The 27,347-nt window shown below is 46.0% G+C and overlaps 1 protein-coding gene across 10 annotated transcripts in view; it reads right to left on the bottom strand.

The window, feature by feature from the left end:
• NCAM1 (neural cell adhesion molecule 1) overlaps positions 1–27,347 on the bottom strand; it is a 76,887-nt gene that overhangs the window by 1,999 nt on the left and 47,541 nt on the right. For 2 of the 10 annotated variants that reach the window (XM_052697350.1, XM_052697352.1), the window contains 11 exons: positions 26,667–26,817; positions 25,909–26,093; positions 25,475–25,571; positions 24,977–25,147; positions 24,408–24,539; positions 23,310–23,324; positions 13,222–13,346; positions 12,330–12,510; positions 2,845–3,052; positions 2,533–2,649; positions 545–1,327 (listed from right to left, as the gene is read on the bottom strand). In XM_052697350.1, coding sequence (XP_052553310.1) covers positions 545–1,327; positions 2,533–2,649; positions 2,845–3,052; positions 12,330–12,510; positions 13,222–13,346; positions 23,310–23,324; positions 24,408–24,539; positions 24,977–25,147; positions 25,475–25,571; positions 25,909–26,093; positions 26,667–26,817 — 2,165 coding nt within the window. Of the gene's footprint in view, positions 1–544; positions 1,328–2,532; positions 2,650–2,844; positions 3,053–5,576; positions 9,275–12,329; positions 12,511–13,221; positions 13,347–23,309; positions 23,325–24,407; positions 24,540–24,976; positions 25,148–25,474; positions 25,572–25,908; positions 26,094–26,666; positions 26,818–27,347 lie in introns of those variants that run through there. The other 8 variants (XM_052697351.1, XM_052697353.1, XM_052697355.1 and 5 more) reach the window with 5 other exon arrangements.

The following is a 27,347-nucleotide window of genomic DNA, read 5'->3' as shown; positions in this document are numbered from 1 at the left end:
TCCAGGGTCCCATCCAACCTGGCCTTGAATGCCTCCAGGGATGATGCATCCACAACCTCTCTGGGCAAATCCAGAGGTCTCACACTTTTACACTTTCACGTGGCTCTAGTTTCTGCCCTGTCTTATGCAGTCAGAAGTTCTGAGTGGGCCCACTGATCTGCTGGGAAACTGAATTTGGGTGCCTGTGCTCACTGAACTGGAGGAACTCGTTGCCTCTGAGGACAGCACTTCCTTTGCACCAAACCAAACTGTTTCTAATCTCTTTTAGGAAAGAATGATCTACAATAGGCAAAGCTGCAAAAAAATTAAAGAATCACACGTTTATGAGCAATTCCTACGTTTGTCTTTGTTGCCCTTCCACAGCCTATTCCTGCTTTCCTCCTGAACCTTTAAAGCCAAGCCCTGCTTAGTTAGTTCACTGGTGAGTTAGTTTGCTACGGAAAGAATGAGATTAGTTCAGAGAACACCCAACAAGAACACAGCACAAGCACCAGTGCACAAGAGACACAGCACACAACCAACAGAAGATTAAAGGCAGCCATACTCGGTCTTTGCAGGTGCAGCAGGTACAGAGCTGTCTGCAGTGGAAGAAGCAAGCTCACGAGCTTGCCCGCTAGCCACAGTGGCAGGAGTAGTAGTGCCAAGAGCTGCAAAAACATCCTTTGCAAGATCAATGTCTGGTGTCTTGAAGGTCCCTTCGTCCATTTTAAAGTCCTCATTCTGGGAGGGGTTTGTGGTGCCGCCTGAAGCAGCCTCGCTCTTCGGGTTGCTCGGGTTCTTGGCTGTCTCTGTTGGGCTCTTCACTGTACTGGGCTGCGCAGCTTCTTTCTCGGGGCTCTTGGTGCTTGAGACCTCCTGCTTGGGCTCTGATGGAGCTGGAGGGCTAGTGAGGTTTGCAGGGGTTGGGGCAGCTGACTTGTTACCAGCTGCTGCTTTGGAGGTCTCGGCCACGTTAGCAACAGTGCTGGGGCTCAGCACCGCACCTTGGTTGGACAGGACACTTGAAGACAAATTGTTAGTAGCTGGAGCAGAGCTTGGGGTATCGCTGAGATCAACAAGGGGAGCCACTTTGGGCGTAGAAGAGGGTGGTGGCGGAGAGACCGGGGCAGCTCCCGCTTTGGCTGGAGTAGCCTGGCCAGGCGACATGGCGTTTGAGTCAGGAATGGCCGTGGCTGGTGGGGCAATACTGGAGGTCAGGGTGGTGGTCTCACTGGTGGGGCTGTTCTGAGCAGTGGCAAAAGTTTCAGTGATAGTGTCAGAGTTAGTGGTGCCCGTAGTTACAGAAGGCAGCATGTCCTCAACAGTAGCTGCGGTATCGGTGGTGTGCCTGTGAAGAGGGCAGGAGTAGAAGAGAAATAGAGACAATGAAGCCCATAAACGACAGCATGGGGAAAGGGAAGCAAAGCGTAAGCATGAGAAGGCAAGTGGGTGAAACAGCAGCAGCAGCATGGTGGTGTTACAACACAAACACAGCGTGGAGGCAGAGAAGAAGAAAGCTTTCAGAGATGAAATACACAAAGGGCAGCAAGGGCTGGCAGGGTGACTGAAGGACAATTAGGAAGAGAAGGAAGAGCAGAGAGGACACAACCTTCAGGAGTGGCTTGCTCAGACAGATTATGCTTCAAGTCTTGGTCAAATGTAACCCTGTTGACTTGCAGAGTCTTCTCTTTCAGGCTAACTTCCTTCTCATCCTCTTAAATCTAGCTTTACAAGGAAGCTTTCTACCAATTCCCAGAGGTTGCAGCCTTGTGCCATCTGTAACCATGCAACAACATCCCGGTGCAGGACTCCTGAATTCAGTCTCCTGTCTTGGCCCTATGCTTTTGCCAACAAGTCTAAGGCCTCCATCAAACCACACGTAATTTAATTCCTGTCCTCACATACACACACATAATATATCTACATTCATGCAGCTTAGAAGCGACAGTTTCCACCCTTCTGACTAGATTAACCTCTGCCTATTGTTCTAGCAGGAATAGGGGCTGCTTTAGGACAATGCCTGACAGTGTAATTATGCTTTTGCTGCCACAATATAGCACTGATTGCTTAAGTACACGGATGAGAGGTTGGAAACAACAATTGATTTACTCCAATAGAAGCCAGCGTGCCTGAGAACACCACCTCAGCCTTATGAACTAAGAGAAAATCTTTGTAAAGGAAGGTAACCAAAATAAAACTCCAGTAAGACAAGGCAAGAAAATCACAAGCATACAGATCTTAGCTACTCTGCTGTGCTTTGCTTCTGCATTTCAATGTGCTTGTGGTACAGCCTTCCTTCCTCTTCTCACCTCAAAGCGACTTCCAGCAGAGCCATTTTACCAGTGGGCTCCACTGCAAACTCCATCAAAGCAGGTGGGAGTCAGGCAGGGAAGAGAGGAAGCATTTTCTCACGGCTATGTCAGAAACCGAATGTGAAGATCTTTGCTTTCTTCCTCTCTTCCTGCCCTGTGGCATGTGCATGAGTGATCAGCAATTAAAGCAAATGAGGGTTCTGTACTGACTCTGCACTAGGACTGATGAATAGCAACATACTCTGGTTCTGTCAGTGGTGTGGTCTCGTTGGGCTCTGTGTGTTTTCCCCCATCGTGGTTGGGGGTCCGCTCCTCTTCAGTCCGCACCTCCACAATAGGCTCCTTGGACTCATCTTTCCTGTAACAAGGGAATTAATTAGAATCGTGGAGATTACATAGAGATTGGTTACAGTACACAGTAACTGCAAAGACTGTCCTGCAAAGACACGCTTCAAATACTGATGGTGACTGTGGGAAATAAGCTGCCCTGGACAGCAGATTCCTTTTTGTCACCCCCAACAGAATGAGTAAAAGGAGTGATGATGGTACTCACGAGAAGGCAGCTTTGCCCTCCTCCATGTCTTTGCCCTTGGCTCCTGGTCCAGACTTGCCACATAAGTTGACAGCAATGCACATCAGCAGGCCACATTTGTTCAGGAAGTAGCAGGTGACATCCACAGCCACCAGGAGCAGCACAAAGATAACAATGAGAATGCCTACGATGGCAGCAGTCCCCAGGCCTGACGTAGGGCTAGTGCTGGCTTTAGAGACCAAAGGAGAAGAAAAGAAAGCATTGTAGTTAGAAGGTGAGCCAGGGATACCTATGGCTCAGACTTGGCTATAGGTTGCAAGCATGGGAAACTCACAAAACATGCACTTTTTCTCCAGCAGCCATGTGTAATAATCAGTACTTTGTCCTATAGACGTGCAGGACAACCCACGCAGGTTTGCTGGGACCTGACAGGGCCTTTCCAGTCTCTATTGGCCTAAGGACAGGGAAAGCAGACCATGGAAAACTCTTCCACTGTAATGTATACCCAGCTGGAACTCTGAATGGTTCCTGTTCTCTTTCACCACCGCCCCAACGGGCACACAGTGACTCTGATGCTGCCAGCCTAGAACAAGGACAAGCATCACGGCTGGAAGTGAAGCTCTGCAGCACAACGTTCCCTGGTGGGACACTGAATGCTGGGAAACACCAGAGGGGCCTGAATGTTGATTAGCCCTTGTAGGGCGCAAATGAGCCCACTCGGAGAAGCTGACAAGCTTTGCTCTTACAGGGGTCTCACAAAGCCGCTCCCAAGCCAGCCCTTTTGAGAACAGCGAGACTCACGAGCTTTGCCATCAACTTTCAGCAGCATGAAAGAGATGAAGAGTGGCCTCTGGCAGGGACAGATCAGCGTCTCCCAGGATCTGGGGATGCGAGTGAGGCATGCAGCAAAGCCGGGACTCGCTCCAGGAAGCGAATGCAATTGCTGGAGGAACCAGACTTGCCAAGATCCTCCAACCTTCCTCCGACCAGCACAGGCTGGGAAGATCTGCTAACTTCTTCCATGGTGTCTTCCCAAACACGGTGTACATGGCAGCAGGAGTTGTACTAACGAAACCCACAGTGATTTTAAGGCAGCAGCCAGGCAGTGAGCGATAAAATCCACAGGCAAGAAATGTATGTTCACATGCACCGCAGTACAGAATTTGACCCAAATTCGTGCTGCTCTCTGAAACTTACAATCTCTGTTGATTTCAAAATGTGAATACAAAGGTACTTGCATAAGTAAGATCGGCCTCCAAATTTACGACAGCCAAGGCAGTGCAGCTGGGCAGCGTGAGTGAGCCCTCGGGGCCGGACGCGAGGCACGGTCAGGGCAGGTGCTCTGCAAACCAAGCAGCACTAACACTGCCTGTTGTACACTGACATCCTCGCTGACCCGTACTAAAGAACGGACTGTTTGGGCTGAGCTGCTTAGTAATTCCTCTGCTATCACCTAAAACTCTCCATTTTATTTGCAGGAAGGCTGACAGGGGCTGGAGTGTACTGGGCTGACAGGACTAAGTCTGTGTAATTCGAGCAAGAACTGATTCCCTGGTAAAGGAAACTCTTCTTCAAAGCTATCAGCTGTGGCTTCTCAGCCTCCTGCTGCCATGCCCTAAACAGAACCCACTTTTGGTTCCCCTTGTTTGATTCAGAATAGCTCTTCCCAAGCTGCTGCTCTGCAGAGAGAGCATTCTGCTGAGCTCATGCAGAGTTCAGCATCCATCAGAGGTCCTGCGCCGCTCAGACCAGCAGATCTCAGCCATCCCACGCTCTGTTTCTCAGCCTGCGTGCTCAGCAAGGTCTGTGCATTTGGTACAGCTTGTCACTCAAGTTTACTGAGACAGCTGAGAAGGATGAGCACATTTCTTGTAGTCCTTAGGAGCCCTGCATTGCTCTTTCACTTAGATGCAATTTCTACTTCCAATGTTTTTACCATCGGATGTCACAGCCCCCAAACACTTGGAATCTCTTTGCTGGGAAGCCCTGTAAAGCAGCCTTTGGTCCCTGAGGCTGATCCATGCTGACTGTAGCATGTGAAAAGATTAATTCCAGAGCTCTGGGAATGGTCTCTGCCATTCTTTTATTACTTAAAAACAGGAGACAGAACATCCTTAGCATGAGGGAGGTAAACGTTTCATTTTGAGACAAGATACTGAGGAACTTGGGACTCCAACAGGAAAGAGTTTGGGGCTTTTTCCTGCATTTTACTTTATCTGAAAGTCACTCTGAGGTGCCCAGCTCTGACACTTGGAGCACAAGTCCAGTGAGTGCTTGGCAGAAAGACTGTGCCACAGCCCCTGCCAGCACCTCGCATCAAGCTGTGTAATTAAATGAATTCATCAGCCTCCTGTGTATGCAGGGAGGGAGGAGGATATGTATTTTCTGTCTCCTAATGTACTCAGGATTCTTGCATGGATGATGCAATAGTTAACACAGTTCTGATCACAGCAGCTCCTGGAGGAAAATGTAAGGCTGTGTTAAACTTCTCTCATCTACAGCATCTCCCTGGGAATGAGCTCCTTGGCAGCTGCTGGAGGGCCCCGTGGGAAAGCACCACACAGAGCTGCTGCTCAGAACAGTGCTGAGGAAGAAGGCTAAACAGGGAAACACCACAACCCAGTCTGAAGAATTGAAACAACAAAAAAAACTGACTTGGGAAACGCAGTCAATGTAACGCAACCAAATAAATGTGCAGGGATGGATTAGGTCAATGCAGCCCTATAAATACCTACATGCAGCAGAACAGTACAGACAATAAAGGCACTTTATTTGAGCAAAGATACAATAAATTCCAAAAGCTGGAAACAGGAGGTGGATGATTTCAGGCCAGAAATAAGGTATGAAATTGTAACAGAAATCCCCACATGAAAGCGAAATGTCGTATCTTCCTCCACCCATCTGACTGAACATATCTGCTTTACTTTCTAAGGAGGAATGATATTGAGGTTATTTAGTGCTGCTGCAGAAAAAGCCTGTCTGAACATTCACCTTTCTCTACTTAGGATTAGTAACAGAAAGCAAGGAATGGAAGGAACGGATGGGTGGTGTTCCAAACAACACGTGCCATTCCACTTCAGATAACAGCAGCAGGTTCTCCTGTGTCTGTGTGTACCTATGGCTGATGTTTGGAAGCAGTTTTAGCGCTCTGACAGCCATTGGCAAGCACCTGCACAACTTATATTAGCATTGTCAAACACCATGCACAACGTAAGGGGAGAAATGCAGACCGCAAGTAACCATCTATTCCATGTGACAGCAGTGTCTGTTTCCACATGGAATTAGGTCCAACAGCTTATGTTTGCTTTAACCTTAACTACCATGAAGCAGAAATGCCCAGCGGTCTGTTGAAAGCACTCCTTCCACATCAAGAAGGCAAGAGATACTTTCCAGAAACACAGCTGAACTCTTCAGACTGTCACCAACACGTTGGCTCCTCCAGCAGTGGGCTCCCAGCACCAAGTTCTGTATTTCCCTACGACTGCCTCCCTTTGCAAGGATGAACACGAGGGTAATGAGCATACAAAAGGAAGAACTGCAAGCACAGAGGAAGTCATATGAAGATCCTGCCTTCAGGAATAAAACAGTCTGATCTGCAGTCTGACCCCTGCCACAGCATGTCCTTCCTCTGCACTACTGCAGTGCACCCTCCCGTGCCACCTGGCTGCTCCCTGCACTCTGCTAGCTGCAACAGTCAGGAAAGCTTCAAAAATTTGTTTTTATCTAAAAGAAATTAGGTGTGAACAACTGCAACTGATTTTTTTTTATGAGAAAATCATCAAAGAATCATTAAGAGTGGAAAAGACCCCTAAGGTCATCCACTCTGACTGCCCACCTACGATCAGCATCGCCCATCACTGTCACATCTCCATGGCTCTCCAGGGATGGTGACCCTGGGCAGCTGTGCCAATGACCAGTGACTTCTGGAAGAGTTGTTCCTAACATCCAACCTGAACCTCCCTTGGCACAACCTGAGGCCATTCCCTCCGATCAAACAAGGTCTCTCCCATTTGACCTGCAGCCAAAGGATATCATCAGATATCTCCCCAAGAATGTAGAAACTAACTGACAAACTAAGAATAGAGCTGCTGGCATCCTGGGGGCCAGGGGAGATCCTGCACAGCTCTGCAGTTCATCGCACATGGAATCATCTCTTCTAGAGGACTCAGATCCCAGCCTTCCTGGAGTTGTGACATCCCACAGAACATGTACTTGTGAAGCTGTCTGCGTGCTGAAAATCTGAGTATTTGAGCCCCTTCAGGTTCCAGCTCTGAATCTGTCTCACCTCTGAGTACAAAAAAAAGAGTGCTAGCTTTTCTGCAAGCTTTTTGAAATGTTATTGACATCAGGAATAAGGCCTGGGATCTTGTCTGTCAGAGATCAAGGATCTAATGCGTGTATCTGAAATCTAACATGTTACAAACCCAAGTAAACAGGCAGTGAAAATATCACTTATGCTCCATATTTTTTCAAACACAGGGACAGGACTTCTTTTTGTATATATTCCATGTTGACTGGACCATTTAATACAGCTTTCACCATGTAACTGACATGGGCTTTGCTTAGTCTCTGCAGGCAGCAGCCCGTGGGAAGGTAATGCATCCCCAGTACCATGGAGGAAGAATGGCTCCCAGAAGGGCTGCTCTCTCTTCATCCACCAGTTATGACCAGTAATAGCTTCAGCACGTTGGTTTTAATACTCCAAAGCTGGGTGCTCAACCTCACCTATGCCTCAACCTGTGCCTACAGATAAGGGAAATACAAACTGATAGTAGATCTATGGATGAGTTTAATAACTTCCCAAGCTATGGGAAGTTCACACAGCTTTTTAGGGTTACGACTACTTCCATTATACTAAAGTGTCAATGCAGGAAGCCAAACCAATTTGCTATGTTCCAGAACACTGGAGGTGAGAGCATGGCTCTGTCTGTTCTGTTTGGTTAAAAAATATCCGCATGGTTGGAGTGCAGTGCTCGTACAAAGTTTTCATTTATAATTTAGACAGAAAAGAAGTTCACAAATGATCATGAACAAGGTCTGAATAAACACAGCAGAGTCTTATGTGCAGAGCATCAAATGCACAGATAAACAAGACTGATGATGGCAGGGCTTGTTCTTTGTCCTTGTTAGCACCTGGGTAGAAAGATGAAGCTCATTCTGCACAACAGATAGTTTTTGAGACATTCTGTACAGAGAGCTCAGTAACTGCACCAACAATTCCATTCTTTTCCACCCCAGGCCCACTTACAGAGAAAGAGAGGAGATGGACACCCATTTTTAGAAGAGCAACAGAACCAAATGGATTTCCCATCACAAAAGACAATTCATGAGGTGCACAGGATTTTGTTTTCTTTTCTTTTTGAGGAGGAAAAAAAAAAGGAAATAAAAAAAAGAAAATCACCTGCAATTTGTTCAACGAAACGCAATACACAGAGCTCAGTAACAAAGCTGCATTATATTTACACCAAGGATTAATCCTGTCTGACAGTGTCACATGCACAGTTAACCACGAGTATGATTAAAGATCAGTAGTAATAACCATGTAGATCGTCAGGTCATTTGATTCAAGCTAATTTTCTCTGTTAAATGGCAAGAGAAGAGATCTCTCTATGAAGTTGACAGGACAGTAGTAGAGAACCAAGCAACGTTAGACAAGCATCCATTGCAAATCTGAATGTTCTTGGGCAGGACGATGCCTCAGATCCACTATGGGCCATGGGATGGCTGACTGCACACAGGGGCCAATGAAGTCCCAAGGGATCAAGCAGTGAAAGGAAAGAGAAAGAAACGCCTTCAGTGCAATTCCCACAGATGTTTGTATTCACGTCACCACACCAGCACAACCTGAGCGCCGTACATTTGAGCCCACTTGCAAAGCACACAGAGGAATACGGGCGCTCAGTAGGATTCTCTCTGGCAATTTTGCTTCCCTGCTTTTACTCTCCTGGCTGACATTTACGGGCAGGGCTTCAGAAGCTCTGTGCTCAACACACTGGTGATCAGCACCAGATGTATCAGCAAATCAACAAAGATCCGGTTGGGGCTTTTATGTGCATGTGTGCATGGGGGACTTTTTTAAAAGGCTTTCAATACTGTACTCTCCTACGATGAAACAAGCGAGCAAGCAAAAAATTCTTCCTTTACATTCATTAAAAAGGGCAAATTCATTACAAGTAACAAAAGTTGTTAAAGATAAAACACTCGGTTTAAACCCTTCTTCCTTGTTACAAAATATGAACTCTTTCAAATGACACAATTTTTTTCTTCCCCCCCTCCTGAACTGATGGGATCCTCTGAACCAAAGTTATCAGCTTTCAACACCTCGGCAGGACCCAGGCCTCTTCAAGCAAATATTGCTTTATTTTAAGTTTCTAACAGAGCAAAAGCAGAGTCACTGCAGAAAGAAGCAATGAAACAAAGGAGGACGACGTTGATGGACTTCCCAAGGTCGCTGCAGGTGCCAGACAATGGTTCCCAGGAGGGGAAAATATGGTTGTTTAAAAAGCAAATTTGGTGCATGTGGCAAGCGTGGATGTTTCCCGTGAGATCCAAGGTGACATGTATGACGACAGACATAGGAAAGGAATAAGGGGAAAAGGGGAGGGAAGAAAGGACGAGGAAGAAAGAAAGAAAAAAGAGAGACAGAGAAAAAATAGATAAAAAAAAATTAGGTCATAAATATAGAAAACATAAGAATCAAAGGTTTATTTAATTAAGTAAACTAAAATGGCTAAAGGTTAGAAAGAAGCACAGCACATTCACAGCGACAAAAGGGCCAGGTCCAGAAGCTCAGCAAAGTCCAAAGCTGCAGAGCAGAGTTCAAGGCAGGGGTTACGAGGTTAGCAAGCAAATGGGATTCAAAATGATGGAACAGAGGGCTCAGCGATCAGCACAAGAAGAAGCCTGTCTGATATTTGAAAGGACAACACTGCCTTTTCCAAAGAGAAAGAAAACAGCAGCAGACGATCCGCCTGCCTGCCCCATCCTGCACCGGGGCTCACATGACAGATCTGGGTGAGTAAAACCTCTGCAGATGGGAGGCCTGGGAGCACGGCTGGTCCTTCCTTTCAGCCTTCCAGCTGCCTGTGAACTGACCTGATGCAATTAATTTTTGTTAATTCTCTCACCCTTCCAGGACACTGTGAAAACTCTACAGAGGTGACAAAGCAAAGTAATGCACGGAGCCTCTTCGCCACTGCAATCTGGTGTAGCAGCCTTCATGTCAACAGAGCCCTGTGACTGCATGTCAGAGAAATCTAGGCTGCCCTCTGGAAGTACTCTGTTGAACACTGTTAGTTTGGAGAGAGCTCAGGGAACCAAAGCATCTGGAAGAACCTCAAAAGGCCTAATAAAAGCCAAAGGTCTGAACAAAATGAAGCAAGCTAGAGAAACAAGTCATCAATGCAGCACGAGCAGCAGCAGCCACTTCCTTGCACCATGCCCTACTTGTTCCTGAACCAAGACAAGTTCTTCCCAAGAAACATCTGCATTCATTTGCTCTGTCAATCATGCGCAAGCTTGCAGAGTGAAAACAACCATTTTTCAAAGTGCTTCCAACATTTCCAAGTGCAACACTGGAAGGAGCAAGCTGAGATCCTGACCTCTCCCATGCTTTACATCAGATAAATGAGGAGTAACTCCTGAGAGGAAACTGCACCCATGAAAACAAAGCGGACATTTAAAAAAATTCTGTTCTTTTAAGGAGTCTTTTCCCACGTTTCTGTGGCATTTAAAGGGCTCGGTGGAAACTGAGATTATTGCTCTTCCCTCTGCCATGGACTACAGCATGAACTGTGTATTCCAAAGGAAACAGAGTTCCCAGAGATTGCTAACACCCTAGGCAAGACATCCCAGCTGTCCCAGGTACCCCTTGGTACTCTACAAGTGTGCAACAAAGGCTGAGAGAGTACCAGCACAGAGAGGAGCTCTGCAGTGTGGAAAGAAAAAACTGCAAATCAGTCCTTGGAACTTTTTCCTGAGGAGATGCACAACAGTAAAGGAACGCTCTGTCTGCTGCTTACTCTCTGTGCTCTACTGTTCTAGCCTGTAGTTAAGGCATTCTTTGCCAAATTACCCCCACCTTCCCCTGCCTCATTTAGCCACAGTTGTCCTTCAAATATATGAGAATAGTAAGTAGTAGTAGTGCTGCTGAAAATGAGAAAGATGGTAAGTTGCTTAATGAGTTACGGAGTGTCGCTCCAACGCAAACTGCAGCCCTGTTCAAACACACTTCCCAGTCTTTCTTTTGCCCCATTCTCTCCCCCTCCCCATCCTCATGCTTGCTGCTGTACACATCTTCAAGCCCCAGCCATCCAGGTCACTCATTTGGACGCTCAACAATGCTACCTGGCTTGAGTGAGTGGAGGTTCAGCATACAAACTGCACCAGCTCTCAGTTGTTTGCTTCAGACAGGACAGGGGTATGGCAAATTAAGGATTAAATTCTCAATGCGAAGAGAGGACTGATGAAAACAGGTAACTGAACAAAAGCACAAGACTGACCTAAGAACTTAGAGGACAGAACACAACCTAATCACTCCCTGCAGCACGGACTGTCAGCACACTGGGCATGGAGCTGCTTCAGTCGGGCTGTGCAGTGAGGACCTGACCTGCAGTGTGCCCATCTGCCTCCAGCCAGTCTGAGCTTGAATTTACAGCTGGTCCAGCAATTCCAACCCTCAGGTTTGGGGTTTGGTATTAAATGGTTCAAGACGACACCTGCATAGCAATAAACACTGTCTGTCTTTCTAATGCCTGCCAGCAAACTGTAGGATTGCTGGCACCTCATAGGGCCTGCTTGTTTCTCATAGCATTTATGCTTTTACCTCACTTTTTGAGGAGAGAAGTCTGTCCGAAACAAGTCTCCAGCAGCATTCTGATGCACTTTGGTTACCATTCTCTAACTCCCTGCCATGACACGAAAACAATGCTACTTTAAAATTACGTTTGTTTTTAATCTCCGTTTTATTTAACGAAAACTCTTTGGAGAAAGATTTTCCCTTTCTCCCTTTATGACTGCTAGCAAACTCCTTGTGTCTTTTTCCTCCAAAGGCTGAACTGGATGGACAAATGGGCAGTAAGCAAGCACAAAGCGGGTTTGGAGGGGAAATCTGAATTGTGAAAAGCATTGCACCAGAGACATAAGTGGTCCCCTTTGCTTTAGTTTAAGTTGTGAATCTTTCTGCTTTCAGAAAGCCTTTTCTGTCCACTGCTTTTCACATCTGGCAATGCTGTTACCCTGATGCTAAAGCCACCATTCCCTGCGTGCAGTCAGACAGCTCTGCCATGTTGCATTCCTACCAGTGTACTGCTAATGCTGTACATACCTTAATGTGTGCTACACTGCAGGTATGTACGTGGCAAAAATCAAGCTTTAGATGGGTAACCAATTATGATAATGGCTTTTAAGCAAGCAAGTTGTCAGGGTTACTCAGGCACATTAAAGGATGCAGCACTGTTGCATTAATTGGAAGCAGAAAACAATGGTAAAGCTTATGATTGCCATACCTGGGATGACAGTAGGCTGAGCAGATGTCCGGAAAGCATAGTGAGCAGGTTTGGACTTCCCTTGCTGGTTTTCAGCTATCACATAAACCTCATACTCTGCATTCCAATCCAGAGACTTGAGCATTACATGGTCACTGCCAGAAGGCAGTCTGATCTCTGGCTTCCATTCTGAGGAATGTTTCTGCAGGACAACGATGTGGCAGGTGGGGATGCAAAACAAACAGCACAACGTTAGTGGTCAGCTCTGAGAGCAGGGTAACGGCTAACTAACAAAGGGAAACGCAGGGAGGGTTCTACATAAAGAACGTTCTTATAGCCCTTAGAGTGTGAAGTTGGATCTTCTGCAAGACAGACCCACCTCTGACCTTGCATCTGGCCTAGCTTATCAGGACTGTTCCACTCGGCAGTGTTTAAGAAAGACTTTCAACAGGGCATGCAACCAGCAGCTTCATGATTCCTGATCCAGTTTCAGGAAATGCAGATGTTCATTCTGCCTATGCTAATTTAAAAAACCTACTTCCAAGGTACCTTGAGACAAAGGCAGAGTGGGGTAGGCTAACAAGCTGTTCAATCTCTGCTTGAATTTGGTTTTGGTTTTGACATTATATTACCCTCTTGATATTCTGTACAGATCTACCTGCAAGACCACAGAACTGCTCGGGTTGGAGGGGACCTTGAAGACCACCCAATTCCATCCCCTCTGCCATGGGCAGGGCTGCCCCCCACCAGCTCAGGCTGCCCAGGGCCCCAGCCCACCTGGCCTTGAGTGCCTGCAGGGATGGGGCACCCACAAGATCTCAGCTTCAATCTGCTAAGGTAGCTGCTTGCATAGTGGTGCATGAGTTCTGAAGAGGCTACAGGCAGATAAGGTTTAGGCATCGGTCATACTTACAGCTTTGTATTTGATCAGGTAATGCCTGATTGGGGAGCCACCGTCATCCTGCTTGATAACATTCACTTTGATGGAGTTTCCGTCTTCTCCCATCTGCCCTTCCAGTTTGGGTGCACTGGGTTCCCCTGAAACAATGGTGGATTTATACTTAATTGTAAAAAAGAAATTGTTAGGAAAAAGGTACTCAAAGCCAGAAAAATACTTCACTACATCGTACTGGCCTTACTCAGACACACCTGCAAGACCCAATTCTGCTTGCATTTGGTAGTTTGCTTCCACTGATGTAATTTATCATTTTTGCATATGCTGAATGGAGTCTGAAGTTAAGTGAAAAAGACACCATCATTCCATGAGAACACCCTGGAGCAAAACCCAGTTCTTCACTGTTTCTGTTCCAAAATGCCTGTCTGAGTCATCTGGAAAATGCTGAGTTAGAGCATATAGCAAACAGGCAGGATTCTCCTCTACAACATGGATATAAGAAGCATTACTGAGAACCGACATCCTTGTCACATTGACCTTGTTTGCACTTTGCATGCTGTTTAAGTTTTACAGCCCCTGGACCACAGTGACCTCACTGCTGTGGTCACTTGAATGGATATGAAAAAATGATACAAGGGCAACAACACTTGTTTTCACTGGTTTAGAAAATGGCAACAAATACAGGCTGGAAAGAATGTGACCCATTTCATCATTCTGTAACAACCACCTTCAAAAGAAAAAGCCATCCTTTCTGAATTTGCACCTCTGACATCAGCAGGAAATTGAAGTTTCATTCTCTTCAGGGCGCGCTGATTTTCATCCACGTCCTTTTCAAACCATGCCTCCAACTGCCCTTTCCTCACCAGCTCCCCCATAACCTTCACACACAGCCTGCAGGATGGTTCCCCCCTCACACTGCAACTTCTCTCTGTCACCTCTCCTAACAGAAATCAAACCCACACTTTCATTGTATGTTCACAACATCGCCTTTTCACAAATAATGCAGCTGACTATTCAACAGACATATTTTCTTCTTCTTCTTAGCCTGGGAACTCACTGTGAAACAGACATGTCCACCTATTTATTTGCTTCTGTGGAAAAGGAAACCCAACAAACAACCACTACAACATATGCATCAAATTAGCAAAAGAACTGAGATGAGAAAGAAGGGCTGGTCTCTCTTTTAAGAAATGGCACAGACTCCAGGAGCTCAGATCCTGCTTAAGTTCAGCTCCTCGATGCCTGCTTTGCTCCATTCCATGCAAGATGAAGGCACGGGTTCCCTACATGGATCCAACTTGAGATTGGACTTGGAGATATTTCAAAAGCACTGAAACATAGCAAGAACTCAAATGCAATCAAAAATCTTGCTGAAGCTTGCCAGGTTGTTTTGCAGTCCCACTGCTTCAGCCATGAGCTCTGGGCTTAAAAGCTCTTCAGGAACTTCTGAGCATTTCAGCTGTTATTCTCTGAAGGCTGATCTGCTTCACGTCTTTACACGTAATTTGAGCAAAACCAACACTGCAATTGTTTGTAAATTAAAGCTTTCAAATCACCTGCAGTTGGCACTTCCAACCAACTCCTAAGATTAATTGCACTCTGTTGGTTGTTCTCATTACAGGCTCATAATGCTTACAGTATTTTATATATCAATTAAGGTGGCTGAATGTTAAAAAGCAAAAAAAAAATCCCAACCCAACAAACCTCCCGCACCTCTATTTTGCCAATCAGACTTCAGGCACTTTAAAAGCATTTCTATTTGTTTATCTGAGTGTGTTTTACAGCTGGCCACAGGAAAATCAAATACTGAGAACACAAACCTCTGTAGAGGCCTGTGAATGACAAGCACACGCTTTACCATCCTAACTCAAGGCGACTGTCTTATGGCTCTGGCAGAGCACCTCTGTCTTTACTTGCAGAGCCACTTGTGATTTGGACAATGTCTCTCTTAAGCACATGCTGACAGACCCTTGGAGAGCAGTGCAACACACAATTAAGGGATGGATCGACTCTAGACAGATCCCCAAGAGAACAACACCCAAACTCTGAAACTGTGACACCTGCAGCTTCAGAGCCTGATCACAACCAGGCCACCAAAATCACACTGTGATGTTAAAGCTCAGCCCATTGCTTGGGACAAGGCTTCTCAAACCCAGTTCTGCTGTTGTACTAAAAGGGAAAGGACACAGTAAGGCAGTACTTGCACTGAGATCAACACTGGCCAGTAACACTGGCTATGGCTTCTTTCTGCACAACAAACATCCCCAGTTCTAAATCTATTCTGCCTGGATATGCATTCAGCTGCTGATGGAAAGCACGTGCAGCATTGAACTGGCCAGAAAAAGGTTAATCTTCCAATATCTTTCAAAGCTGATCCTCAGAAGTAACTTGAAGAAATCCTCTAAAGAAAGAAATCAAGTAGAGTTGGGTTTGTTTGTTTGTTTGTTTGTTTGGTGAAACATCTGTAAGAAAAATGCAAAACTGAGACTGAAGCAGTAGTTTAAGATTAATTCCATCTCCTTACAGGCTGACACATGCTCCAGCACCAGCTGTTCCAAGAAGGCATTTACAACCCATGGATGCACAGTTCTTGGATGTTAGAGACACTCACTGGTGTTTCACAAAGTAGTTACTTTTCTTAAAGCCATAAGGATGGAATGCTCCTTTTTCATCAGTAAGCAATGACCTCATCTGCCACCTACTGTACAAAGCTGGGGATCTGTCCTTCTGTGAGCTTACTGAGGCTGCATATCTGAGAATCTCTTCCCAAACCATGCTTCTCCTGGAATTATGAATGGTGAAAGCACGGAGTGCATCACAGACTGGAAATCAAATGTGAACAGGTGAGGTCTGGATGAACAGAGGCACCTCACTCAGGCATGCTGAAAATACCAGATTACAGAAATTCCCCAAGATCATCTTCCTTCCCCCAATCCTAAAAGAAGAGATCACTGCCAAGGTTACTGATTTTGAATTCTGTGTTGGAGAAGCTGTTACTGGAATAACACCCAACAGCTAAATGGAAGCAGGAACAAATGTCCTGCTCAACGTTTTCCTCATGCAAGGAACCAAATCCCAGCAGCACAGGCCATTATTCTGCCAGGCACCGAGCTGCATGTGCTGAAACATTCATGAGCAGCAGTGCTTGGCTTCTGCCTTACTTTGACAGACTTGATAAACGACTTCGCTGATAACAAGACAGTGTAAGATCAACATCTCCTTCGTGCTCTTTCCCATTTTTATCTCAGAGAGAAAATTATTAATAGGTAAACAGATGTTGAAGTGATAAGGGAATACTGTACTTAAATAATGTGACCTCTTATCTAACAGGACTAGAATTTTTTTCCAGTGATTGAGTACCAAGACTAAACTGGGAACGAACATCCTTTATAAAGATGCTCATTCCTGATACAAAGATTTTCAAACTTTGAGGTCCTGCTGCACTTTACATGCAGCCATTCCAAGCATGAATTGCTTTCACTGCTGAAATTTCTTCGCTGTGAGCTGCATGGTTTCTAGCTCCTGATTCCTTCTTTTCCCCATGGCTTAAGTGTGCCTCTGCTTCAAGAAAATCCCTTCTAAAAGGAGAACATGGAGCATTCCTGACTGCTGAAACAAACAGCTGCAGCGGTGCGAAACCTGGTAACGAACATTCTCCTTACATACACAGGATTTAATTGACCTCAATCAAGAAGATATAATCCAGATACAGGGCTGAAAAATTAAAAACGGGTTAGTGTGTAGTTTCAAACAAAGGAGGAAGAAGTTTAGTGGGAGGAGTTTAGTCCAGCAGAGTCAGCATCTCTACAGCGAGTCAGTGTCAGTAGCTGAAGAGAAAAGGCTGTCAGCTGAAGGTTAGAGAGGAACTCATGCTCACAGGACATGCATCCTCGCTACAGGAGAAGGGGCTGAAAACAAAAGTGCTTATAAAGGTGTGCTACATGCCTGGGGGGGGTTTTCCCATTTACACTGAGCCTCTCACCACCTCTCTTCTCTCACCAAATGTGGTCTTTCTGCCCAGCTACTGAAAAGCAGGTCAATTTGGTTACCAGACAACTGCAGCACTGGAGACTAGGAGCTTAAATCCTTGTCCAGCTGGCAGCAAAGGACAATTCTGCATCCTTGCTGTGCTCAGAGAACACAGCTGCAAACTGTCTGCAGTTATTTCTGCAATACGCAAACAAAAAGCTGATTTGTGCATTTCTGACTGCTGTGTAAATGGGATTAGATTGTGATCTACAGTGTCACAAGTTGACGCTAACAAACACATCACAGCTATTGAAGTCTCCACAATAAATACAGCCGGGGGAGAAAGAGCAGGTAGAAGTCTGCAGAATGTACACAAGAGAAATGAGTATCAACAGTAAGAAATAAGGAACAAAAAACATAACATGCAAAAACGAGACAACCACGTCTTCAGCCCTCCAGGATTTTGCCTAGAGAGGGAAGAAAACCTGGAAGAGGGGCTGCTTCGGTGCATGCAGTCAGGCAGGAAGGTTACTGGTGTTAGTTTTGTTTTCCTGGCAAATCCCTGCTCAAACCCTGGCCTGGTGGTGGTCCACGACAATCAGGCACTTCAAAACTCATCGATTGAGGGGAAAAAACCCCGAATCCATTTGCTCCCTGGATTGCAAAGTGATTTATTAATTGGGGCAGCAGCAGGGCTTCCCCTCCTCTCTTCAGACTGTGCACAGAGTGGTATTAAGTGAAGTTTTCAAAAACACAGTGTTACAGAAAATATTTTTCCTACCATGTCTTAGAGACTAATTTCATCTCCATGAGCTGCAAGGGTCAATCATTTGCTTCTTGAAGTCACGGAAATCCCCATTTATAGGAGTTCAGACCTGGATTAATTCCTTTGCCTGGCTCCAAGACATGGCGTGGGAGGGGTGAGCTGCTCTGGCAAGAACAGTGCAATAGTACCTCATGTATTTACTGCTAAGTGTAGCTCCTGTCACTACTCTGGGTGTGCCTATATGTGTACATACAGCTTATAAAAAAGTGTATCTCCTGCACTAGCTGTGGTTTTGTGCTTGACAGATTTATTTCTTACATCATAACGTGACATGCTTAGCAATAAGCACATCTCAGAGATAAGGAAGGTCTAATCGTCTGGATGAGCTACTGAACATGGACAGCATGAATGTATGTACACAGACATATAGCATGGAGTTAAAGTATTGCTCAACAAGAAATAAGGTGATTTGCATCATCTGAACACTTTAACTCACAGCTACCCCAGTAGCATGCCGTTGGCACTCTGCTCCCATAAGATGCAGAAGGGTTTTAGCCATTGGTAATAACGGCAGACAGTTTTTGAGCATTACTTGGATGCTGACTGTAATTCTGACAGGGAAAGAAGCAAATGACTGAGCCGTGTGGGTTCTGCCTTTTTTTTTTTTCCTCTCTCAGATTGCCTCAAGTTGGGGAGGTTCGGGTTGGGTGTGAGGAAAAAGTTGTGCAGCAGTGGTGGGGCAGTGGACAGGCTGCTCAGAGGGGTGGTGGGGTCACCGTCCCTGGAGGTGCTCCAGAGCCACGGGGATGTGGCACTGAGGGCTGCGGTCAGCGGGCAGTACTGGTGGTAGGTGGGTGGTTGGACTGGGTGATCTCAGAGGTCTTTTCCAACCTCAGTAATTCTGTCCTATGAAATTTCTTCAAGCTCAGTGCAGACGACTAAAGTTTAGTTCTTCACATGCAGACAGCGGTGAGCAACTTCTCCAAAAGGCTGCAGAACGATTTTGGAGCCATGGAATTTGGAGGACCCTGGTCACTGACCAGAGGGCATCCTCCCCCCAAATCTAGGCGACCAATCAGAACAAAGTGTTTTACCTTCTGTTCACCAGCGAGGACGACATCATCAGCACCATGCAAGCCACATGACAAAGGCACATGATAGGCACGGACATGATTGGTTGAAAGGAAAGTGGAGGAGGTCACATGAAAAATACAAAAAAAATTAAAAAACTGATGTAAACAATGGGCAAGGGAAAAAAATCAACAACAGAATTACAGACCAAATAAAATAGGAACTGAATTAGCCAGTATATATCAGAAACAGTGGGGAAACAGTCAAATTGCCTGGAAACATAGGAATATTAAAGCGCTGGGTTACGACCCTGGGAACGTTAGGCACAGCTGTGTCACTGCTCATTAATACCAAGTCAGGGAAGGAACAAAAGTTATTCAAGAGAAGGACTGTGGCCCAGAACTTGGACAGCTGAAGGAATCCACAAGACTGTTGGAAAGAAAAAGGGAACACATTGTTATTCAGAAGCAGTCCAGGCATCAGAGGTGAAATGGTCAAAATCACAGCCCACGCAGTTCAGTGGAGACAAAACTTGGCATTTCACATTGACGTGTTCTCCCCTCTGCAGAAAGAAAGGTCTTCCTATTTATTAACGACAGCAACTGAAAAAGGAAAATCTACAACGCATTGCCTTCCCAAGGACAGGGCTTTTGCCCAAAGAGCTGCGAGCAGGATTTGGTCAGACTGACAATTGCCACCCCAGGCACAGAAGCTCCATCCAACATATTCAGGAATACTGATGAGTTATGTGCAGTGATTTCCACTGGTGAGCTCAGGTGTGCGAGGGTTTTCTCTGCCAGTGAGGAACAAAAGGTGGTGCACTGGAAGCTGACTAAGACAGCACGAGGATGGCAGCCACTGCTCACTGAGATGAAAAACCCCAAAGACTGCATGACAGGAATAGAACAGAAAAACAAGAAAAAAACCAGTTGGTGGAATGGAGGAGACTGCTAAGTCCATGCACTGCCTCCCTTCCTAATTTGCTGTCTGCTTTCTAGCTTGCCTTCTTCATGAGTGTTCCTTTGCCTCATAAGAAAGAGGCTGGTGGGTGAAAGGATCCACTCCTCCTAAAGCACATCCTACAAAACAGCAACACAATATTTTCCCTCACAGTTAATGCTACCTCCCAGCCCCACAGATGGACAGCCAAAAAGGAGCATCTGCCTCCTAAAGCATCCCACAGGTTATTACAGCCTTGCTACGTGCTCGCCTCTCCCTCTCCACCCAGCCCCGAAGTCCGATTAGAATTAAAAGCTCTCTTCAGCAGTGCAGAACTGCTGTCACCTCAGACGTGTCAGGAGTTAAAGTTTGCCTTATTGACGCCATGGAAATAGAAGAGTGTTCACTGTGGTCACCAGCAGCTAGAAGTGTAAGTCCTGTTATATGTAAGAGCATGCAGTGTGCCAATCATACACATCACTTTTACCTATTTCAAAGCTTCCTTCAGCAGCTCTAAACTAACTCTCCTCCCTCCCCAAACACAAAAGCAATCACACACTTCAAGCTTTTATTATTTCCCATTTAGAGGCCACGGGCCATTTTTAACCCACGACACGTCAACAAATGGCTAGTTCACTTTAAGGCCATCTTCACAGACATAACTTTATTATTGCAAATCAAAAGAGAAAACTGGAGTTTGTAGAAATGATTAGTTGAGAACACACACATGCACCGTGTAAACCTGTGTCTTTCTGAACTGCTTTTTTTTGTCTTCCAGGACTACACAGCAGATAATTGCTTGATTTCTCTACGGCATGCAACTTTACCCTTAGAGGAGAAATCCCTACTTCTGGGGTTGGTGATTAAAATTACACCATTTCTATATCTCCACTGTGTCAGGAAGGTCTACCACTGAACTCTGTACAGCTAACCTAAATCTGATTTTTCACAATGGCTCTTCTGCCTCCCAAATTCACTACATGATCCAAGTTTTATTCTCACAGACTGCTCAGATCCAGCATTGAAGTAACTGAACCTGATTCAGTATCAGAATGAATCTCACCAACAAGGCACAGAGCTAGGATGGAGGGAATCCAAATCCCACTCCCAGCTGAGATGCTGACTTCTTGTGAAGTCTCAAACACTCTCATGCAGGCCAGACAGGAGCAGTGCTCCCCCTCCCTGCAGTCCTCTCTGCTGTGAGATACTCATCATGTGCATCTTCTTTCGGCATCCAGCACTGAGAGCCACAACATGAATGCCTGTCTCTAAATTCGCAGTGAACACACCGAGGCAGGATATCAAGCAGATTATCTATTCCATGCCCCTTTTGTGAAGGCAGCTTTACCTCTCAAAATCACAAATGGAAAACATTCCTTTTGGAAATGATCACCTTTCTTTCTTTCCCCTCGTTTCTTCTAAATCCCACTTATCAATTTTTTACCACATGCTTGGCAGGAAAACGGTAAGGAGAGAAGTCAGAGTGGAACCATGCTGCATTTAACAGCTACATGCTCACATAACAGATTAGTGCCTGGTTCTTGGTTAACAGACATCAAACCAACAAAGCCTCATGCCTTAATTCCCTTGACAGAAGGCTACAGCATAACAAAGAGCACTCTGGACCAAAGGGGAGCACTTCCCATCTACTCACTTGGTGGCTCTGTGCTTTCGGATGCAGGGAGAGGCTGAGTTGCTATGGAAACATGAAGGATAGATAAGACATGTAAAGGTGAAGCACAGCATGAAAATAAGTTATCAGAGGCAGGGAGCAGGGGTGAGGGGAAGGAAAGAGAAAGCCTAACAAAGAGAGAATGAGAATGACACTGAATCCCTATGGCAGATATGATTCACCTGGAGAGACTGCAGAACTGTGCTGCCCTGCCAGGGGAAAAGGAGCCAGCCTGCGTTGGGTCCTGCAGTGTGCCAGGCTCCAAGGGTCTCCACTGAGGCTTTTTTGTCCTAAGGAATTCTGAAGCTCTGAATCTAACTTCAGAGACAGCTACAGTGTTTCTGACTAATTTGGGCCCAAATAGCAACCTGGTTCATGTTGCCAGACTGCTAAGCACTAGGATTCTCAAGAGGAAATATGGCATTTTTTGAGGAGGTAACAGAATGAAAAGCCCCTTAGAAGTGCTGCTAAGCAGCTCCCTTCCAAGAGCAGAAGACAGGCTGTATAAGCACCAAATATGAGGATCACTAGGAAATAAGCACAAAGAAGAATGTCACTAATTCTAAACGCCCCGGGGTGAATGCAGCATGAGAAACCTGAATTGTGATGATTTCTTTATTGCTCTACAGAAGCACCATCTGCTGCTGATCATTTCTCCCCTGTTTAGCTAAGAAACAGCCTCTTTGGTTTTCTGTGCTGCGAGGATTTAAAGAAACTCAACCTCACACCACAAAAGCCAAACACATCCCATGAAGTGGAACACAAGTTGATTAGGAATCTTAAAATCAAAGGCCAATGATGAGAGCTTTCACCCAGGCAGGCTTGCTCTCTGCACCAGGGCAGCACACCTGGGAGTCGTCTGTGGTATTTCCCTCTCCTAGAAATCAAACCTGTGCTCATCTGCAGTTCCTCTACCAGGAGACCCAGTTCTTAATCAGGGGAAAACATCTGCATAGAAAAGAAGGAAAGCACCCAGGGATGTTAGGCAGATTGCACCACACTCAGTGAGGAGATGCATGCAGAGCAAATCCAACAGGACAACTCTCCCACCATACTCACTCTCTGCTAAACACGTGGGGGCAGCAGCACTTGCTAAAGAAAGAAAGGAAGGTGAGGAAGGGACTCTGTTAAATGCTGCCCAAAGGAGGGCAACTACAGTGCAAAACAGACTGTCAGATCAAACCTCTCTGGACACAAAGCACGAGCAATGGAAGCACTGCCTCCTAACTCAGGACTTGGCACTTTGTTAAACCTGCATGCTGGACTCTGAATCCTTGTTTTAAAGCCATTTCCTCATCATGTGGGATCACTGAGCACACTGTCATTCACCAGCTCTCCCATCGAACCAAAGCCACATAAGGGCAGTGGAGATGCTGCCCAGCACTCTGCGTGGCTTGAAGTACAGCCCACATAACCACTAATTAATAATTAGACAAGTACTCTAACTATTTGAATCACATGCTGTACAAGAAAAATAGATGTTAACCCACAGTTCTGCTCTATAAAAGATTAGTATTACCTATAGGATGACTATTCTAGTGTCAGTTTTGTTAGGAAACAGGCAGTACCAGTTATTTCATTTCTAATGAACCTGGAGGAAAAAGGCACTAGATTAACAGCTAGTGCTATGTGTGTTAGAGAAACTCTAGGAACAGAAAAAGAACAAAACAAATGCAGAGAGGCACTTACGTGAGTGAGGGATACCTGCAGTATTTCCATGGATGGAACAGAGACAAAAATAAGAGACAGAGATAAACACAAACACACACACAAAAAAAAATGTAGAAGAGATGAGAAGAGTAGACAATGAATATGGAGCTGGAAATTCAAAATACCACCAGATGTCCCAAATCCAACCCTAGGGAGTGGGGGAGGCAGTAGGAGTTATTGCAACAGAACTGGATTTCAAGCACGAGGGCTGGTGTGTACTGTGGCTTCCTGCACAGAGCCTGGATTTCTAAGCAACAAGGAAAGCATACTGCCACACACTGCTCAGTTCTGCTGAGGGAAAAGTTGGGAGATGAATTCAAGACCATGCACAGATCTCAGGGCCTCCAAGCATGCAGATATGTATGGGATAGGAATACTGCTGGCTCTGAGCTCAGGAGACAGTCCTACACAGCGTTTACAGAAGAGCTATGAACTGGGTTCACAAGTACAGGTGTGATGGAGGGAAGAAGAACATGCTCTAGGTCTAAACACAAAGGGAATGGGGAAGAAGAACCCTAGGAACCGCAGGGGGCTGAAACAGGGAGAAAAGTATTATGGCACAGCAGAGCATCCTGCCATCAGAGGGGAAGATTGCCCAAGTAAGGCAGACAAGAGTCTATGGAAATCATTTCATGCATTGCGTGGACATCCTTAAGAAGTAATGTGCAGAAAAGAGAAATCACCCTCCTTCTTTTCCTTCATTGCTCATGGAGGCTCCTTTGTTGAACTTACTGATTTCTGATTTGCAAGGAACCTCATATTCTTTATTACCATGCCTTTCTCAAATTGCTGCTTGTTCTTATTACAACTCTCCATCACATAGCCCCTTCTATTTGACAGAATACAGCTTATCCTTATAACCCAGGGCACAGACCAGTGTGAATAACTTCCCTGCCTCTCACCTTTAAATAAGATTTTTAATTAGCGAGGAAATTCACTACACTCAAAAAACACAACAAAAACAAAGGGTGCAGCAAGGTCTGCAGGAGAAGGCATTGTCCATGCATGACAGAGTCCTTGGAAAATGCAAGGAGAGAGAAACCAGAAAAGCAGAGAGAGATTCTCAGTGTTACTTACGAACTGGCTGTGTCTTGAAGTCGGATGGCAGACTAATCTCACCCACACCCTTGCCATTGACTGCAGACAGTCTCACCGAGTAGGTTGTCTCAGGTTTCAGGCCACTGATAGTGATTGTGCCCTCCACATTTGCTGTTGCAGAAACGAGAGAGAAAAAGCAAAGAAACACTCAAGCTCTGAGTCAAGTCATCAATGCCATGTTCCTACTGCACTCCTGACACATTTAAACCATGAACAAAGCCGCATAAACAGTGAAGACAAGGAGAAAGGTCAGAGCTACCATTTCTGTTTGAAAGAATTGATTAGGGAGGGACAGAGCCACAGCCTTTCCAAAGGGGATGTAGTGGAGCTCACAGTAGACACCAAAGGGAATCATCACTCTGCTTCTACTGAGCTGTTACTGAAAAACAAATGTTAAAGAACTGGTGTGGGGGCTCAATGAAATTGCTGAAATTGCAAAGCTATAGAATCCTCCACGCTAGCTTTCCCCCGAAGGAAAGAAGGGATGTTTTGAGATGCAGATCGAGAAGGTAACTTTTTTTTTTTTTAATATTGCTTTACCATCTTACCTTCTTTTGCATCATACAATCTCGAGTGCCATTCTCCTTCACCCAGTGCTCTCCACTCTGCTTTGTACTTGAGGATGGGCACCCCACCAGTAGCTTCAGGCTCATCAAACTCCACGCGGGCAGTACTAGAGTAGGGCTCAACTCTGTCAATAGAAGGAGAGGACGGAGTATCTGGGGGAGGAAGGGGAAACAACCAGTGACACATCAGACAGCAGGAAGCAAGGGCTACCAGCTCCCAACCTGGCAGAGAAAGCAGAAAACTAGGAACACCAAGAACACTCTAGTCATGGCTTGATAAAGGAGAGGACAAGGGCAGCCTGTGACAGTCCTCAAAGAGCTTTTAAGAATACTAATTAGACAGTGTAGAAACCTTAATCTTGTGTCTTCTCTAAGAGGTCAGAGACTCAAAGTGCTTTCTCCAAAATGAAATATTTCCTTTAAGAAAAAAGGACAACCTGAAGAGTAGCATTTCCTTATCTCCCTGCCTGGGATGCTCACCCGCCTGCACAAGAATGAACTCTGAGGATTCCTGGCCAATGCGGTTCACAGCAGTGCAGTTGTAGTTCCCAAAGTCATTTTCAGAGTCTGGTGTCACCTACAGAAGAAATTGAAGTGCATGTTTGGATCAGAAGGCACTTTTCATTCTGCTAATGCCATCTGCGTTTTACTGGGGAATGAAGCAATAATAAAATTCATGTGCTGACACACAAATGAGAGAACTACAGTGAGCAGAAAGTCAAAAGCAAGGAGAGGGGGTGGTGTTTGCCATGACTTGATGTCCTTTGCATTTGTGTGCCAGAAATGCCACAACCTGCTGCCCACTAACAGGGCACCCTGATGAAAGACTGGGCTTCATCAACAGAAACACATTATTTGGTAGCACTGAGCCTTCCTGGTGCACATCCCCTTCTCCCCTTAGTGCTTTTCCTCACCTCCAGGTAGCTTGCTGATGGAGTGTTGTAGATCTTGATGTTGCTGTAGTTTGAGCTGGGGAGCAGCTGTCCATCCCGGAACCAGGAGATGACAGCACTGGGGTAAGCAAATACCTCACAGGTGATGTTCACTTGATTCCCTTCCCAGGTATAGACGGCCACAGGGCCCTGAAGCTTGGGAGCATCTGAAAGAAACATTCTTGTGAAGGCAACATAACCAAGAAAAACTCCTGAAGGAGCCCAGCCAACTTCACTGCAAGAACTCCTTGGCTGAGATCCAGGCTGATGTGGGAGAAGGAACCTAACGTGGGGATAGGAGACAGCCCTCTCTCCCAGGGGGCTGCTGGTGGTGGTGGTCTTTTGCTGAAGGACATAGGAAGAAGTCTGCCCAGAACTAAAGGCTGTCCCTCACGCAGAGTGGGAGGACAAGCAGACAGCAAGCAACATGCCTGGGGAAGTGCAACGTTGATACGCTCCATGAATGAGCCCACGGCAGATTCACGGCCCATGATCTTCCCAGGATGCAAACAGTGCCTCAGTTGGAGTCAACTCGTGCAACCATTTGCACGTGTGCACACAGCAAAATGCAACTCTAACAGCATTATTTCAGACTGAGCTGCTTCCCATGCCCTCTGCTTATAATAACAACAACAATAACACAGATTTCCCTACTCGTAGGTGCCTCCACCTCATCAGAAAGCATCCTCCCCCCCCTGCCCACCCGCCCCTGTCCCACGCCCTGCCCCTCACCCACTTACACTGCACTTCGAGGTACATGGCCTGCGAGTCCTGCCCGATGGTGTTGCTGGCTGTGCACACGTACTCTCCAGCATCTGTGTATTGGATTTCTTTGAGAGTCAGGGACGAAACCCGCGCGTGGCTGCGCACCACGATGCGCCCATCCAGGGTCTGGCAGGAAAGGAATTGAGAGTCAGGGGTTGGGCTTTGGGCAGTGCTGCAGCTCAGGGACAAACACAAATCTACCTCACAGCAGCCCTCCAGTGCTCAGCACTTGGAAGCCATCACCTGGCAGGTGAAACCACGGGCACAGCACTTCCTAAAGCAGCTCAGCCTTGTTGCACAGGACTGAACAGAGCATATCAAAGCACTCAGGTAACGGGAACAAAAAGAAAAGAAATGAAGGACTGAAGTATCAGATGCTGCTACACGACTGAGGACAGCTGGATAACATCAAGCTGCTTCTTAGATTAACAACTGCGGAGATCCAGCTCTGGTTAAAGCAGTTTTGCCAGGATGCTTTTGCAGAAAACCTCTGTAACTAGTACCATTTTCACTCAGAGAATTTGAGACTTCTCTCACTGATACCTGTTTTATTTCAGCATCCGTTAAGTGGCATTAGTAAGAACAGATCCAAACCTCAGAGCTGAATCAGGCAAAATGAAAGCTCAGAGCTTTCACTTGAGCACAGCACCAAACAG

The sequence above is a fragment of the Tympanuchus pallidicinctus genome, unplaced genomic scaffold (genome assembly GCF_026119805.1).
Source record: "Tympanuchus pallidicinctus isolate F22 unplaced genomic scaffold, pur_lepc_1.0 scaffold30, whole genome shotgun sequence".
Taxonomy (NCBI): Eukaryota; Metazoa; Chordata; class Aves; order Galliformes; family Phasianidae; genus Tympanuchus; species Tympanuchus pallidicinctus.
This window is presented reverse-complemented; position numbering and strand designations above follow the sequence as displayed.